Below are 16,254 nucleotides of genomic sequence, written 5' to 3' on the forward strand. Positions count from 1 at the left end.
ATCTTCCCGACTATTTGCACCCACTTACTGCCATTAGTTCGGACCGCGCACGACGGATCTAGCACTTCACACAGCCATCGTCCAAACACAAAAATTTTCAGTCTTCTGCTCACTGTACATTACTTGAATACATACAAAACAGATATATCTGACCTTAAAAGGAATTCAGAACTCGTAGAATACTGGGAATTATCATCACGTGCATGCCAACCCAAGATGTATGTGGTAAACGAATCCCAAACATTGAATTAGACGTCTGCAGAATGGCCAGTGATTATTAGTTTGCTGGCTAATTTTGATGATTTCTAACACCTCTAGTCACTCGTAAAGATCTCACCGACTTCAGACTTAAATATTCTAGCCTTGGTTCAAAAAGTTACTAAGTTTGTGTCCGAAGTATTTCATATCCTGGTTGGGAACTGAGCATTTAGTATTGAAATCGCAGTACTTGCACTTGCTCAAGTCATCTACAACTCTGGGACTCGAGGTACCATTCCAGAAATTCGATGACGATACAACTGAGTTTTCCAAGTCGTCTTTGTTGAATTTGTATTTGATGGTTTTGAAGTTAAACTTTGTTCTGACGTTGTGATACTCAATTGAGATCAAATCTGAGTTAAATGGTTTGAAAAGATTAAAGAATTGAGAGCTTCTGGCAGCAAAGTACCGTAAGGTCAAAGGACGTTCCCACTTGCGAAGGATATCGGTACTGAGGATCGACTTGTAGTTGAAGTCGTCAATTTGTTCAAGACTTTTTAAGATTTCTGGCGTGAGAATGTCAGTGAAATCATACCCATCAAATTCTTTAAACTCAGAACTATATGGTACATGTCCAATGGAGGACCCTTTTGCGATAGATTTGAAGTCATTGAGAAATAATTCAGGGTACTTTCGTAAGAGACTGAACAAAATGATTGGATGGAGTGGTTTGTCCAAATCGTGGTGTCGTATCATAGCATTAGTACACAACAGCTCGTAAGTATATTTTGAATCCTGTGATAGCCTCTCGAAGAACTCTTTATAGTAGGAAACTTGTAAGTACGCCGACTTCAAAACCGAGTCCTGGTTAGGAATTTTATTGAACCTTCTGGTTTTCACATCAGTTATCTGTAATTTGTATATCTCATTATAGCTCAGAAGAATGTTTTCTAAGCCTAGGAAGAGGGCATCCAAGTCCACGATTCCATTATCAAATTTCAAGTCAAGAAAAGCTTTGATTTCTTCAAACATCGAAAAATCTTGGGGATCTTTAACATTGACTAGCTTGAGATGATCGATTATGCCACTTATTAGCACTGAGTCGGGAGAGAGCCCCAACTTCTGGTGCGTGAGATCCAAGTAATCGTGAACAAGTAACTCCCTTGTTTCGGAGTTCAACATCAAACTATATAGCTTAAACATTATGCTCTCAGCCCAATCATAAGCTAACATATTTTCAGGCTCAAATGCTATTTCTGCAAGACCTGGGTCTTTGATACCACGAAAGCCAGGCTCGCATTGTTCAACAGGGAAGATTTCACTGAGCACCTTCTGGAACTCTCCAATACTGATGATCTCAAAAGATTCCATCTCAAGCTCTTCATGATACTTTGAACCAAGTGACTGTGCTTCCGACGAAGGCTCCATCACCGACCCCGAATATACTTCGTAGTAGTCTCGTAGCTCACACCAACTTTCTGTGAGAAGTTTCGTGACGCTTAGTCTGGGGTTGTTGACGTATGACTGGTTGCCATTGTAAGAGGAATGGAACTCAAACGGATTCTTATCAATAAAACTTGGCTTTTTAGTGGGTAAAAATTCATCATAGTTCAATTTGAACGTTTCAAACAACCGGAGAAGCTTGGGATTTGTTATGTTGACGGCCTTGGGGAGTATAATAAACTTTGAAATCAAATCATTAGTCGCTCTACTCATTGAAGGCTAATCACGAAATGAGTTAAATCGCGTCAAAACATTTGATTTTGCAGCTAACGAAAATGTTGAAATTGGATATAGTCTAAATAAAAAATAAAATATATATAATGTACAGAAAATGAATGGTGCACAGTTGGATCCACCAGATGAACACACTAAAGAATACCTCTCTTCAACCGCAATGAATCTCTCTTCTTTTCACTAAGACTGAGTTTGGTGGGAAGTATTCTTTCTTCACGCTCCTCAGCAATAGGACTTTGTGGTATTGACCCGTTGATAAAGGCATTTTGCATCAATGAAAAGTCGTCTGAGGGTGTCGTGGCTGACATGAAAGGAGAATCCAAGGTTTCTGTGTTACCATTCAATGAGTTCAATGCCTGTAAGTTGGCGTTGTCTGTGTTAATAGTCAAAGGCCTTGGGAACCCATTCAATCTTGGGTTGCTAGAAGACCTGGATCTCAGGCCAAAATTGAACTCATCATACTCTTGCAAATTGGGCACCGGTGCCGTAGTAGAGGTCGACACGGGATTTTGCACGATTTGAATGTTATGAAGAGGAGCACCCGGAGGAGTCGAAAAAGAGGACTTGTTGGATCCAGTGTTAGAACCCGGGGGAGTCTGATAGTCCATCATCATGTTGTTAAAGCTGAAAGCCAGACCGGTTGGAGTAGACATGTTTCCCAACGCACTGTTGCCGTTGGGGCTATTGCTGGTGCCGTTAGCAGACCTGTTGATAAATGGCTGAGGGACATAGTCTTGCATCGATTGTAGTGAGTCAGTAGACTCGTTGGGATGTCTGATTGTACTCAAGTTTCCCACATGGAGCCAATTACTAGTGGTGGTGCTATTGTAACTGTTATTTCTGGTCAATGACTGTTTTCTAAGATTTATACTGGAAGATCTTGATTTCCCTTGCTGAGCAGCCGCCTGTTGTTGTTCCTGATAATGGTTGATGTTCAACTCGGTCAATGACAAATTGGAAATGGAAGACTGTCTGGCGTTAGAAGCATAAATATTGGCATTACCCGAATAGTATGGATTATTACCAGTGGCATTGGAATTTTGCATGGAATTGATGCTGATCGACGTAGATAACGGCAATTTCGACAGGCTATTCTTGTGAGAGCACAATTCGATTAACCGTTTTCTTATGAGCAGCAAGAATATGGGTCTGTAGCTGTTGTTGGACAACATATCCTTATTGATGATCAGATGTTGGTCATATGAAGCACCGCTATTAACAGAAATGCTAGAAACCAAGTTATTCATAGTTTCGTTAGCCACGCGGCCCACCAACCCGCTGGGTGGAATGGTCCCCGAAAAAGGTGTTGTGGTGGGCAAAGACAAAATATGACTATAGACAGACATCACCAAATAGTCGAAATTGGATGTGAAATTCAAGGAGTAATTTTTGGCAGTCTTGATGCCCGATCCGTTGACATCGTCTGTGTCGGTGAGAATGTCATCAGAATCGTTATAAATGGGGTTTGAGTAGATTTGTTGTTGGTGAGGAGGTTGTGACTGTGGATGTGGGGGGTGTTGCGGCAAGTTATTGGGGAAGTTTTGGCCAAAGTAATTCTGATTCGGTGGATCGATAGGTGTCCTCAAAGTCTGATCCAAGGGTGTGTATGGCCCGTTGTCCAGAATCGATAACGGGTTGTTTATCTTTAACAGCAAATTATTATTTTTGTTCATCATCATATTTAATGGGGATGGCAGAAAAGGGTCCGATAAAATGGGGAGTTGATGAAGGATATGAGGAGATAAATGCAAGGGTATTTATACCAAAAACAAAACAAAGCAGGGGCTATCTTGAATGTACTAAAAAGGAGTTGGAAAAACTACCGATAACTTGCTTCCCGTAGTTCCTTTATATTTTGGGTGACTGGCAGCGGATTTTTAATCGAAACGAGACGCGATTCATTAACTCCTTTTATTCCTAATTGGGTCAAATTCTCATTTTCAATATGATTATTTGAAGATGTATAATAAGGGGACAACGGTCGTATACAATGGGGTGAATGGTATGTAATCCTATACAATGAATCTGGATCGGGAGTAATTTAGTTTGTTGGGTTCCAACTACTTTTCAGGCGGCTAGTGGGCTCGGTACTAGTTGGTGATTTGAGGGTCTCAAGCCTTTTCCTCGCTTAACAAGGGAACTGCCTTGTGTCCCGACTCCTGTGTTTTTGTGTTTCGTGTTTGGGGGCCAGGGCCTGCTTAGCGATGTGATTGTTGGGCCGGGTTCTGCAGTACGTGTAGCTGTACCGTGGTATACCTGCCGTACTTTATGTCCGTTTCCGATGGTTCCAGGCTTGCTGACCCCTGCCATCGTACTTTATTATATGGGATTGCGAATGCGCCCGTCGTACTTTATATCCAGTGCAATCATCACCGTCGTACTTAGGATCGGATTCCAAAGGCGCCGATCGTAATTATATCACCTCATCTTCGAACCGATCGTCATATTTTATGTTTATAGGAAGAAACTGGTTCACGTGGTCGGTCGAAGCTTCCACCAAGTAGTCTCCTGCGACACCATTGCCGGTAGAAACGGTAGGGCCCAAGCTGGTATCTTCAAACTTTTTGTTGCTGAACTTGCTGTCTTTTTCGATCAAGTAATCCACCCAGTTGATGTCGATATTCACCTCGTCATCATCGAAAGCCCCCATTCCATCTGCGTGGGTGTTATCATCAGCCTGTCCGAAGCTGTTGAAAAAATCCTGCTTTTTCTTCAATCTTCGGAGTTTTTCCTCTTCGTCGTTCATTTCGTCCTTGAAGTTTCGATTCTCTATTATCACTTTTTTGAGGTTACCAGGCACTTGATTGACTTGTTTACTGGTATTGAAGGTTAGCGACAGAAGCCAGTTCTTGAAGCTGTCAACACTCTTGGTGTTATACTTGGTGTTGTCACTGTTCTTGAGTAGACCTACCTCGAGCATGGCCTGAAGAATATCTATTGCTTTCATATCATCATTCCTGAGGTTGGAAAACCGAACCGCTTTGGTCACCAAAAGATCAAGCATGTTAACGTAAAGGTCTGTAACCACGTCGGCGGTGCTGGACTTGGACTTGTCAAAACCGTGGCTCTTGAGGAGCTGGATGATCGAGATCCGTAGTAATCGAAAATGGAAATCCTCTTCCATGTGGTGTTTGTTGTGCAAGAAAAAAAACTGGTGCGATTTGTGTAACTATTGACAAAATCCTATAAACTAAAACTATAACCCTTGTTGCAACCGCTCTCCGATCTTCTTGGAGGCAAACGACAATGCGTTCAAGAACCCTTTCTCGGAAATATCAATTTTGTTCAAGTTCAAGTCTTGGCCCAAACTGGCACCACTTGGAGGGTTGGTGACTCTTGACACCAAGACACTAGAATCGATTTCCAAAATCACCCCATCGTCAATGGCTTCATCCACACAGAGACTGACCATATCATACTTTTCTAAGATGGTCACTTTATCCAAGGTGTTGTCTAACAAGATATTCAAACTGTCGTTCAAATTGGACAACAACTGGTAAATCAACGACTCGTTTTCGTCCAAGTTGGCCACAATAATCAACAATACATCATTGACCTGTTTATATACCACCAAGTTGGAGTTGAATAACAAAATATCTTGGTTGACCCGATTTATTTTGTCAAAGATTTTCTTTTCAAACTCCACCTGTTGGGCAAGAGTGGTCAACTCGGGGTGTAAGGTTTGGGTCTGATAGTATTTCCCATACAACCGTTTACCATCCTTGTCCAATATTAGACACGATGTGATCGTGTATAATGAGATGTTGGTCATACTGTGAAAGAGTGGATTGTTGTTAAGTTCGTGTTGGAAAAAAGTGCGATCTGGAAGTGCGTGGACCTTACTCACTTTGAAACTATTAACAAGTATATCCCCATACAATTTCTGTGTTAAATGACACTTTGTAGGCTATACAGAGTTCCGAGAGCACTCCACAGGTTCTAACGTTCTATGCATTGAAGAATTAAAGCAGAATTAAAAACACTATATGCTAGAAAAGAGTTTCCACAATAAATTGGTGAATCTTGTGGTGGGTTGGGTACTCATTATAAAATTCCAAGGCTGCAGGCAGGCTGTAAACTCTCTTGAATCCGAACACAAAGTTGAAGATCAAAGCAAATACCAATCCTCCCGCAACAATCAAGGGTCCCACCATATTGTCCAAATGAGCCCCATCTCTTTCCATGATGATTTCTCTTCTTCTCATAAAGATATAGTAACCCCAGATTCCAGAGAATAAGGTCAAACCGAAATACACATACGCCAAATAGGTAGAAAGGTCATAGTCATTCGCCTTGTTGGCAGAAGAATAAATGATGAAGGTGACAGATGACAATAAGGTGGTGACTTGCAACCATCTGTTAAAAGTTCTTTCGTTGGCCAACCATACTTTAGGTTCGATTCTCAAAGGTCCAGCATTCTTGATATAGCTTTCAGGTTTGATGACACCTGGGGGTAATTCGATCTCTTCATCTTCTGAGTCGATGTCCAACTTGTTTTTCGAGGTATCCAAGTTAACAATGCTGTTTATTCTATCTCTGGGTACCAAGTCATCATCTAAGTCTTCAGAGCTTTCGTCGACCTCCGAACCATCTCCAGAATCATCGTTGTCGTAAGCGTATTTATTCAACATCCTGAAGGGAGTTTCACCATCCTGAAGTGGTTCATCCAACAACAATGCTCCACTGAAGGATTTTCTCAAGTTCAAGTTATTGGAGTTACTCACCATAGATTTGAACTTATTCAAGTTATCATCGTCATTCTCTTGCTTGATTGAATTGGAATGTTGTTTGAAGTACTGACCTGGACCGATTTTAATATCTTGTTCTAATTCGTTGTACCAGAATGGGATATTATCCAAATGGTCATCTTCTAAGAACAATGATGAGATTCCGTGAATAAACTTAGAAAAGTTGGGGATCTCCTTGACCAAATGAGAATTGATCAAGTCCTCAATCCATAAGATTTTCCTGTTGGAACTGAATCTTTTGATCTTGATTTCCATCACTGAATATGGAAATCTGTTGAATTCTCCCGTTCTAAGGTATTTCTCATAGTTAGGGTTAGAGTCGATGTCAGACCTGTGCCAGTCTGTAGGGTCTCTAATTGGTCTTTGTTTATCAAAAGAGTCTTCTCTGATAAACAATAAGTTTGAGTCGATGGTGATTCTGATCTTATCATCACCAGGGATTTGGAAAGCGGTTCTTTTGTAGACGGTTCTCAAAACCGGCTGCAACTCCTGTTCATAAATGAACTCGCCAAACTTCTTGAAGATTTCCACTTCATCGGTTTCCTTCTTTTTCAAAAAGTTGAGCCTATTGTTGATCAAAGAATTGATGTTCTTTGGCTTAATAGAAAGCTTCTCGTTGATATTGAAGTTCTCCGATGAGGGGTCAAAGTTCTTCTTTTCCATGGAAATCTTGGAGTGCTTGGCCAAATTTCCCAACCACTTCAATCTCAAGGTCGAGGAGTTGGGCAGCTTGGTCAACTTAGAGTTGTAGATGTCGAAGTGGGGGTTATCGAAGTAAAGACAGTTGATGATGGGATCATGTTTGTTGTTGTCGTTATCATCATCATACTCGTCATCATCATCGTCATCCGAGCCTCCAATCCCATTCGAGTTGAAAATCAACACCGGCAAATGTCTCAAGATGGTGGTTTTCACTTCCATCAAATTATCGGGGTGAATCCAGAACTTGAAACTCTGGTAGTTGGAAGTATCTGTGTCGTTAAAACTCGACAACTTGTTCAACGACTGGTTGATATCGTAGTTCTCTCTTAAGAACTGGAACAACGCACTGATCTTGTAGAGCAACGGACTGTAGTCCTCGGAGTGGAAGGGTAAGTCCTTCAACCGAACATTCAACAAGGGCTTGACACTAAATTGAGGGTGCAACCGATCATGTTTTTTGACAATCTTGATAAACCCGGTGTAGTTCAATCTCTGGAAATGGTCCAACTCCTGGGCCAAAGTCAACACCTCGTCCAAGCTGCTCAAAAATTGGTTCAAGTCAAACTTGTTATCAGGGGTCTGGATGGTGTGCTGCAAAGTGTTCAACTGGGTATTCAACTCATCGTATTTCTGATGTTGGAAAGAGTATACTTTCTCCAAGTTCTGGTCCAAGAACTTGACAAAACTCTGTTCATCCTTCTCACTCCAGTTGTCTTGTAAAATGACATTTTCCTTCAACAATCTCTTAAGTTGGGTGTAATCGATATAGTATTGTTTCCAAGGTCCGTATATCTCCTGGTCCAATTTGTTGCCGAATAACATTCTGGGCTTTGAATTCAACGGATTAGATACTTGTTCTTGCTGAGACATAACTAGGAACAATCTACTGGTCGAGTGAAGAAGATATGCTGAAGGTTCAAGCTGGCGTACGCAGCGCTTTTTTAAGGATAACTGCGATGAAGCCCACGTTCAGTGGGTGGCGCACGCACGCTCAAAACGTACAGTGGAACTGAAGATCTTGAAACAGATCTATGGGAGTGAGGAAGGTAGGCTTAGACCACAACAGTACGTGAGGTTGTTATTCAAGTAGTTGTGTGCTTATCGGTGTATTCGGTGTCTGTGTTGGTATCTTTCTATGTACTGGAATTTCATCTGCAGCGTTCTATTTGCAGTTTAGCGATTACTTAGTTCTCGGATTTGAGAACAATAGGGAGTGTAGGGCAGAGTTTTGAAAAATTCTACAAGCACTTTCAGTAACGGATGCAAAATCTTATATTAATATACAAAGACCTCAGCTATCGACCAACGTATCAATCAACACAAACTGGTTCATGAGCTCATCCAACTCGCCCTCATACTGATACTTGATCTTGTTTTCATTGATCAAGATGTCCTTTTTGATGATACTGTTTCTCAACTTGCCAAAGTGTGCAAGAAGTTCCTTTCCTTGGATTTTACTGGGTTTGTAGCTAGGACCCATAGATATCAATAACACCGAAATCAATTTAAACACCGGGAGGAGAAACTGAAAGTAGTTTATGAACGAGTAGTTGGAGTCCAACGATAAGTTGACCAGGTTGATTTCGTTGATACGGAGATTCATGCCTAAGTCGGGATCAACTTTGAGGATGTTGAGGTTCTTGATGATCAGGAACAACTCACTTTGGATCAAGTACGACGAGCCAAGTCTGCTTTGACCGATTCTGATCAACAAGTTGATGATCGAGTTGAAGTTGATCAACTCGTATAAAATTGTAGACACCTCTTTGAGCTCGTTGTCTAGGATTTCATCAATACGCTTGATGGACCTGATGATGAGCAACAACGAGTTATTCTTAGTCAATTGGTCGGTGATAAAACTGTTGTTGAAGTGGTTGAATAAATGGATGGTAGACTCGAGGAAGATCATCGATGTGATCCGAATGGATCCTTCGCTGACAATGGAATCGTTGCAGATGATTTCGAAAAACTTCACGTCTGTCTTCTCCAAAATATCTGTCAACTTTCTGAGAATTGTCTCGCTGTTGTTCTTGAAGCTCTTTTGTAAAAAGTTATTCATGATGATGTACAAATCATTTCTCAACTCAATGGTTGAATTAGAGCTGGCAATACCCTTGATACATGTCGAAAACAACAATAACAACCTCTCAATAAAAAGATTGTCTTCTTCATAGTAATCGAACAAAATCACACATAAGGATATCAACTCCTCACTAAACTTGATGTCTTTTTCAAAAAACTCATTGATCTTGGGTAAAATGCTCGACAAGATTTCCAAGATGAAATTCTGGTTTTGTTCTTTTGAAAGTTTACCATCATTGATAATGACCTCAATCAACTGAACCCAAGAATGTAAGTAATTCAATTGGAGGGCCTTCAAATCATCATTAACGATGAACTTCACTAAAAAGTCTTTCATGTCCAAGATTTCAACGTTATTAGTAATTGTTTCAAGCTTATCAAGAATATCAGTATTGAATATATTATCCTCGCTCTTGACTTCTTTGAACAATAAGCTCAAATTCCACTTGGAGAACTTCTGATAATTAAACTGTTCAAAGTTACTGAATTTAAAGTTCAACACATCGAGAAATTTCAATACTTGGTGTGATTCGTTCAAGAATTTGTCACCATTTATCAACTTATCCAAATATTGGTTCTTCTTATAGATGGATCCCTGTTGAGACAAGTGATGAAATTCGACAGTCAAATATTGAATCATGAGGTTTCTCATTTTGAAGAATTCAAAGAAGGTCAAAAGTGATTCCTTGTCCAAGATGAAATCATTCTCCTTGAGTAGGTCGTCGTTAAATCTGACGTTATACCATACAGTTGTGTGATCAATCTTTGTTTGGTAGCTGAGCAAGGTCTCAAAGAAGCTTACTTCTTCGTCACTTTCAAAGTCTCTCAATAGCTGTAAGGTAACCAACGAAGATACAGGGAAGTGGCACAATCTGTTAAGAATTTGTAACACTAATGAAGACATTCTTGTATAGTTGTACTCAATAATGTTGATTCCGTTGTTGAAATCGACACTGGAAACCATACTCAAGCTTAATACTAAGTGCTCCGTCAAGTTTCTGATAAATAATTTGGAATCATCTTCGTTTATAACCAAATAGTTACCTTTGACAGTGTACCCAAGTAGATGGTGAGCAAAACAAGGCGATCCTTTTGATATGGCTAGATCTTCAACCAAAAAATTCAAGATCTTGAACTTAATGTCTTCATCACCATCGGTGAACTGATTGATTATAGAATATCTCAACTGATTGGACTCTGGACCGCTTGCAAAAACAGTTAAAAGTTTATTCTTTATCAACAAAGTTTCGTCTTTATTCAAATCAAGAAATCTTCGGTTGACTTTGGTCAATAGATCTATGCATAAGCTAACAATCTTATTGTTGTCTGTGCCGATTAATAAACCAAATTTGGTAACCAATGCCACGTTAGAGCTCAATACCTTGAGGAAGTCGATAACATTGAAATTGGAAGGATAGTACGTGTTGAGAGCAGGAATCACCAGTAACAAGCTAGTACTTGGCAATGTTGGCTTGGGTTGTTCGTTTGCCTTTAATCTGGAGACCATGATTGCAAAAATATCCTGTAATTTAATCAATTTGTGTACAATTTTCAAAGAACTTAAAACCAAGGTATCATCCTCCTCCTTCAAGATTATTTCTATAATGGACTTATAGACTTTCTCGTCAAACACGTAGTTCATTACACCTATTGAATGATGCAACTTAATGAACTGATCATAAGTGAGCAGGGCATCAAATAGAGATTCAACTTTGAAATCTTGCGATACATTAGGAAGGATGTCATCCAAGAATTCCCAATCGACACTATTCAAAGAACCAAGCACAAGAGAGATCAAGTTGTTCTGTAAGTTCACCCTTGTCAAGCTGTGTTTGATTTTAGTTGACAGTCCCAAAACTTCTAATGTGATGAATTCAATATATGGCCAAATACCAGTTTGGTTGTTGAACCTATAACCATTTCCTAAGTTTGCAGGGTATAAAAGTTTCAGGTTAATCCTGGAGGGATTTTCAGGAGAGTTTAACAAGTTAGTGATTAACTCGATGAAGTTCAAGATATTCGGTAAATCCACCAAATTAGTTTTGAAAGCATTCTTGATACTGATTGTGTTTTTTTGGAGTCTGATCTTTTCCGATGGGCTTGGGTTATGGTGATCAATAACACCAGGGCTTCGAGAAGAAGAGTTGTTATCGATCAACTGATGGAACATCCACTTGTCCACAATATCCCAGATTTCGTAACGCAATTCAAGATCTTCAGCATGGGGGTCATTAAAACTGCTCAATAAATTGAGCATCAAGTTTATTAAGGTACTTCTGTTATTCTCATTCACCAAAATCAATGGGAAGTCATTGGATCCGATCAAGATTCTTGAATTCATAATCAAGTTATCAAACTTCAAAAACCCCAATATTATAGGTTTGAATCTGTTGAACATACTTTGGCGAATCTCCTTTGATCTTTCTGAATCGTCAGATAAATTGTCCACCAAAGACGAGATCAAGAGCACAAATCCAGAAATGAAAATCATTGAGTCTTCTGACAACTCTATCAAGATTTTATTTGAATTGTGATTATTGTTCAAAGCATTAGAAAGAAGGAACTCTTGACCTTTTTGCTTTTTCCTGATTTGATCATTCAAGTCGTTTTCAAAGTTTTCGTTCAATGAATTCAAATAATACTCCAAAGAATCAACAATTGAGTCCATGCTTATCTTGGAGTAATCGCTTTTCTTTAGATTGGAGTTGTTGTTAATCAAGTTCTCCCAAATCTTGATTGTCAGTAAGGCATCCTCTTTGCATGTCAAAGAGCTCAATAATAAACAGAATGTTGCAGTAATGAAAGGAGATGAGTTGTTGTTGACACCCCAGTTTATAAAACCAACTAATTCATTGTTGGTGTCTCCATCTTCCCAGATCAACGCACAAAGATTTGGTCTATTTTTATAAGTGTACACGAAAGAAAGGTAGAACCTCTCAAGATCTGCCCTTGTATACATATCTTCCATGTCTAGCTCAATGTTCTTTTCTAATGCCTGGGATGAGTCTTTGGAGCTCCCATCCACCAATTCATTATTGGAGTCCTTCTCTCCCTTATCTCTCACTCGTTGTCTTCTATTAATGGAAGACAATAAATAATCCTCTTCGCTATCCCTCAATTGAGTCAATACTATGGCTACATTCTTGATGAAGTTGGAGAAAAACTTATGCCAGTAGAATGGTAGTAAGTCTTCTTTGAATGTGGACGATACCTCGAGTTTTAAGTTGAATCTGGATTGGGCATTATTGTCATTCAATTTTGAGAATTTAAGAACCGATAATTCAGGGAAATTGGTCTGCAATAAGCTTCTGAACTCACACAAATTGTTGACTTCAAACAACTTGACAGTTTCAAGATTGGAGGTGGCGCTTGTGAATCTCAATAAGTTCTCCAACACACCATAATTCAAACATATTTGGATGTAGTTCAAGATATCTTCGTTGAAATGGAACATCTCTAGATTCCCTGTTTCTTTGCACCAAGGAATGAGGTTGGTTAAGAAGACAAAATCCATCAATATTTCGTAAGACTTCAACTTGGAATTCGACAAATCAATGAGATCGGGAGACAAAGAAATCAACTTGAAATCGTCTGTCAATGTATTGGTAACAGTTTTGTGCAATTCATTAACTGCTTGATCATTGAACTTGTCCAAAGAGTCAAAAATGGCAAATACTCCAGGAAGATAGTGTAATATTATCAGGTCATTATCATCAACGTTGGAGTTCAAGTGGGTCATTATTTGCTTGTAGAATTTTACAGTACCGTACTCTTCAAAGTAATACTGAATCATGTTGTATAATATTTGACCCAACAATTCGTGACAATTGAACAACTCAGTTTTGGTATATTCGATGGTTTGGATGAACACGTCATTCAAGGAGTTTGTAACGGTGTTTTTATTGATTAGGTCGTTCAAGTTATTTATGATTGAGTATATCTTCGAAAACGAATCAAGTACATTGGAACCGAAATTGTTGAAGTCGCTTGTTAGGAGATGTAATTGCCTAGATGTGATCAAGTACCCCAAGATGTTCAAAATATACTGGTATCTCTTGAAGAAGGCCAGTCTTCCCTGATCAATGAAACTGGCACCATTGTCAATACCATCTCTGGACGAGTAAAATAAGACCTCGGCGGTGGCCAACTCGTTAAGGCCCAACTCTTTTGACAAGAATATGGCATTCTCCACAAACATATCGTTGAGTTTGAGCTTGTCTCCATTTGTGAACTGTGTGGGAGACTTATTATCGATCAACTTCAGCTTGGAGGATTCATCATTGGGCGGCGTGACTAACACCAGATTCAAGTCATTCTGAATGGCTTTCACAAGCTGCTCGTCAATTCTGGAATGATCCTGATACTTAATTGAGTTATAACACTCAAGGAACGTATCATTTGACCAATTCAACATCGCCGATGTAAGATGTTTGGGATTGTTTTTGTTGCGCTAACAAAAAATTTTCAGAGACTAAATGAATGCGAAAAGAATCAACATTTGAATACACTATAAATAAATACATAAACCAAGAAGGTATGCTCAAGTCAAAGTGATATGACATCCGTCTTCGAGATTCACCGTCAACTGGGAGTTAAGTTTGGGTGGGTACTGCTCATCGAATGACTTCAAGCTACTAAACTCTTGTACTATTCTGGCCACCACATAAGAAGCCTCAGTAAGAGCAAACTGCTGTCCAAGACAGATTCTGGGACCCCCGTTGAAAGGTAAAAAGGCCCAGCCCAACTTCTTTGTTCCTTCATCAAACCATCTCTCTGGCCTAAACACCTCAGCATCCTTCCCGTAGAAGCGTTCGTGTCTGTGGGTAGCATATACCGAGTAGGCCACAGTAGAATGCCTAGGAATGAAAATTGGTGAAAGGCCGTCGGGACCACCGCCTCTTGGAAGTGTGGTGTTTTTGTTGGTTATTCTGAAGTTCTGGGGAACCGAAGGGTACATTCTCAATGCTTCATTGATGACGGCCTTCAAGTATTCACATTTTTTCAAGCTTTCAAAGGTGATATCGTCGATACGAGATTCAGCGCCAGCACCAAAAGTAGCATGGATTTCCTCCTTCAATTTGTCAAACATTTGGGGATTCCTGGCCAACTCAAAGAACGTGAAACTCAACAATCCAGCAGTTGTATCTCTTCCAGCCAATAAGATGTTCAAGGCCTGATCTCTCAAGATCTTGGGATCTCTTGTCTGCTTCACCAACTCAAACAAGAAAATATACCCACCCTTCAGCTTCTTTTCTAACTCGTCAGGAGAGGTGTTTAATGCCTGGTGAACGAAAAAGTCCGTCAAGCCGTGCACATCCTTACAGGCTTCCTTGAATCTGGTGGTGTTGACCAAAAAATATAACTGCTGCAACATGGCTCTGGTGGCCAACACCGTCTGTGCGTCGTTGAACGAGTCGGCAAACCGGGTCTTTAACCCCACATCACACTCGCCGGTGGGAACCATATTGATACTCTCGTCTCTCAAACTTTCCACCGACTCCCCAAACAAAAACTCGGTGGCAGAGTCCATTGTAAGCTTGAAGAAATACGTTTGGATATCAAACACCTGGCCCTGGTACTTGCGGATATGAGCAAACAAGTTTTGTACATGTGGTTCCAACATCTTGACATGGGCCACTTGTTCTCTGGCAAACTGAGGTCTCAACATGGCTCTGGAATTTTTCCAGCCTTTATGGTCCAAGGTAAAGATGCCGTCTCCCAATAACGGCAAAAACTGCTTGTACCGGATTCCCAAGTCGAAATCGTTGAACTGAGTTCCCAAAATAGCCTTGATGTTTTCCGGCTCTCTGGTGATAAACATAACGTTACCAGCCACTCGAAGAGAAATAGTGTCTCCAAACTGGTTAAATCTCTGAAGAGTAAAGTTGTTCAAAAATCCCAGTTTCTTGTTCTTAAGCATCTCACCGACGTTTCTAAATCCCAAGGCATAATCTTGGAGAAAGGTGGTGGGGGCTTTGCAACCCATTTTTTTGGCAAGTATCATATTCTGAACCGTGTAGGCGATTTTGTAAACCACCAACACTGCAATAAGCAATCCCACCCATGAGGTTGAGAACGCCGATATTTTTGCCTGTACTTCTTCTGTTGTTGGCATTGTAGAAAATGTGGGTTTAACAGCAATACCAGATGTATATCATTACTTATATATAGATTTTGCTCCTCATGTGAAATGATCTGAATGCGGTAAAAAAAAGCTTGAGGAGATGGGGGAAAATATTTACAGGTTATGTTGGACTTAAGACCCAAGGTTGGAAGAGTCTAACGACAATGGGGCTGCGGGTACCGGCACGGATGGGGGTACATTTGGGTGAAGACATGCTGGTGGCACGCATCTTTAGAGGGGTGGATAAGGACTGCCTAAGCCTTTTCCGAGTTAACCTGTAATTGATCATGTTTGCAACCATTTCGCATTTATGGGTGGTGAGTGAGTGAGTTTGGGGAGTTTCTACAGATTCTCATCGATCAGGTCACATCTACCGTTGTATATAAGCACTCGTACCCTTTTGTACCATCTGTCTTTAAGTGCTTTTTGGGTATGGGGGGACGTTGATATGAATTATAAGCCACATGATAGGTGGAGTAAAAGTCCGAATCGCGACGGATTGTTGATTTTTGGCCGGAGATAATATGTGGGGAGAGTACCTGAACGTGAAACCTCCGTTTTGCTGACGACGGATGACGGAGTTCAACTGACGGAGTTAGTAACTGGATACTCCCCATCAACCTCTCGGCCGTCTCTACTTGTCTCAAAAATGAATCCATTAAT

At 40.2% G+C, this 16,254-nt stretch overlaps 6 protein-coding genes across 6 annotated transcripts; all 6 read right to left on the reverse strand. All coding sequences in view use genetic code 12, as the record gives it.

Moving 5' to 3' along the window:
- Positions 1 to 357: 357 nt before the first annotated feature.
- EXO5 (Mitochondrial 5'-3' exonuclease and sliding exonuclease) lies at positions 358 to 1,914 on the reverse strand (the record flags this gene model as incomplete). The annotated part of the gene is made up of 1 exon (XM_006689755.1): positions 358 to 1,914. One exon carries the CDS (start codon positions 1,912 to 1,914, stop codon positions 358 to 360), a length of 1,557 nt encoding a protein of 518 aa, XP_006689818.1.
- Positions 1,915 to 2,069: 155 nt separating this feature from the next.
- Positions 2,070 to 3,614, reverse strand: PSN45_001627 (uncharacterized protein; the record flags this gene model as incomplete). The annotated part of the gene is made up of 1 exon (XM_006689754.2): positions 2,070 to 3,614. The coding sequence occupies one exon, from the start codon at positions 3,612 to 3,614 to the stop codon at positions 2,070 to 2,072; it is 1,545 nt and encodes a 514-aa protein (XP_006689817.2).
- Positions 3,615 to 4,348: 734 nt separating this feature from the next.
- PSN45_001628 (uncharacterized protein) lies at positions 4,349 to 5,059 on the reverse strand (the record flags this gene model as incomplete). The annotated part of the gene is made up of 1 exon (XM_006689752.2): positions 4,349 to 5,059. The coding sequence occupies one exon, from the start codon at positions 5,057 to 5,059 to the stop codon at positions 4,349 to 4,351; it is 711 nt and encodes a 236-aa protein (XP_006689815.1).
- A 72-nt stretch (positions 5,060 to 5,131) lies between these two features.
- RET3 (Golgi-to-ER vesicle coat component) lies at positions 5,132 to 5,707 on the reverse strand (the record flags this gene model as incomplete). Its single annotated transcript, XM_006690365.2, has 1 exon — positions 5,132 to 5,707. One exon carries the CDS (start codon positions 5,705 to 5,707, stop codon positions 5,132 to 5,134), a length of 576 nt encoding a protein of 191 aa, XP_006690428.1.
- Positions 5,708 to 5,924: 217 nt separating this feature from the next.
- Positions 5,925 to 8,255, reverse strand: VTC2 (Phosphate metabolism transcription protein; the record flags this gene model as incomplete). Its single annotated transcript, XM_006689751.1, has 1 exon — positions 5,925 to 8,255. The coding sequence occupies one exon, from the start codon at positions 8,253 to 8,255 to the stop codon at positions 5,925 to 5,927; it is 2,331 nt and encodes a 776-aa protein (XP_006689814.1).
- Positions 8,256 to 8,676: 421 nt separating this feature from the next.
- On the reverse strand, positions 8,677 to 15,582 carry PSN45_001631 (uncharacterized protein; the record flags this gene model as incomplete). Its single annotated transcript, XM_006689750.2, has 2 exons — positions 8,677 to 13,917; positions 14,047 to 15,582. 2 exons carry the CDS (start codon positions 15,580 to 15,582, stop codon positions 8,677 to 8,679), a joined length of 6,777 nt encoding a protein of 2,258 aa, XP_006689813.2.
- Positions 15,583 to 16,254: the final 672 nt, after the last annotated feature.

The sequence above is a fragment of the Yamadazyma tenuis genome, chromosome 2 (genome assembly GCF_029203305.1).
Source record: "Yamadazyma tenuis chromosome 2, complete sequence".
In the NCBI taxonomy this organism is placed as follows: domain Eukaryota; kingdom Fungi; phylum Ascomycota; class Pichiomycetes; order Serinales; family Debaryomycetaceae; genus Yamadazyma; species Yamadazyma tenuis.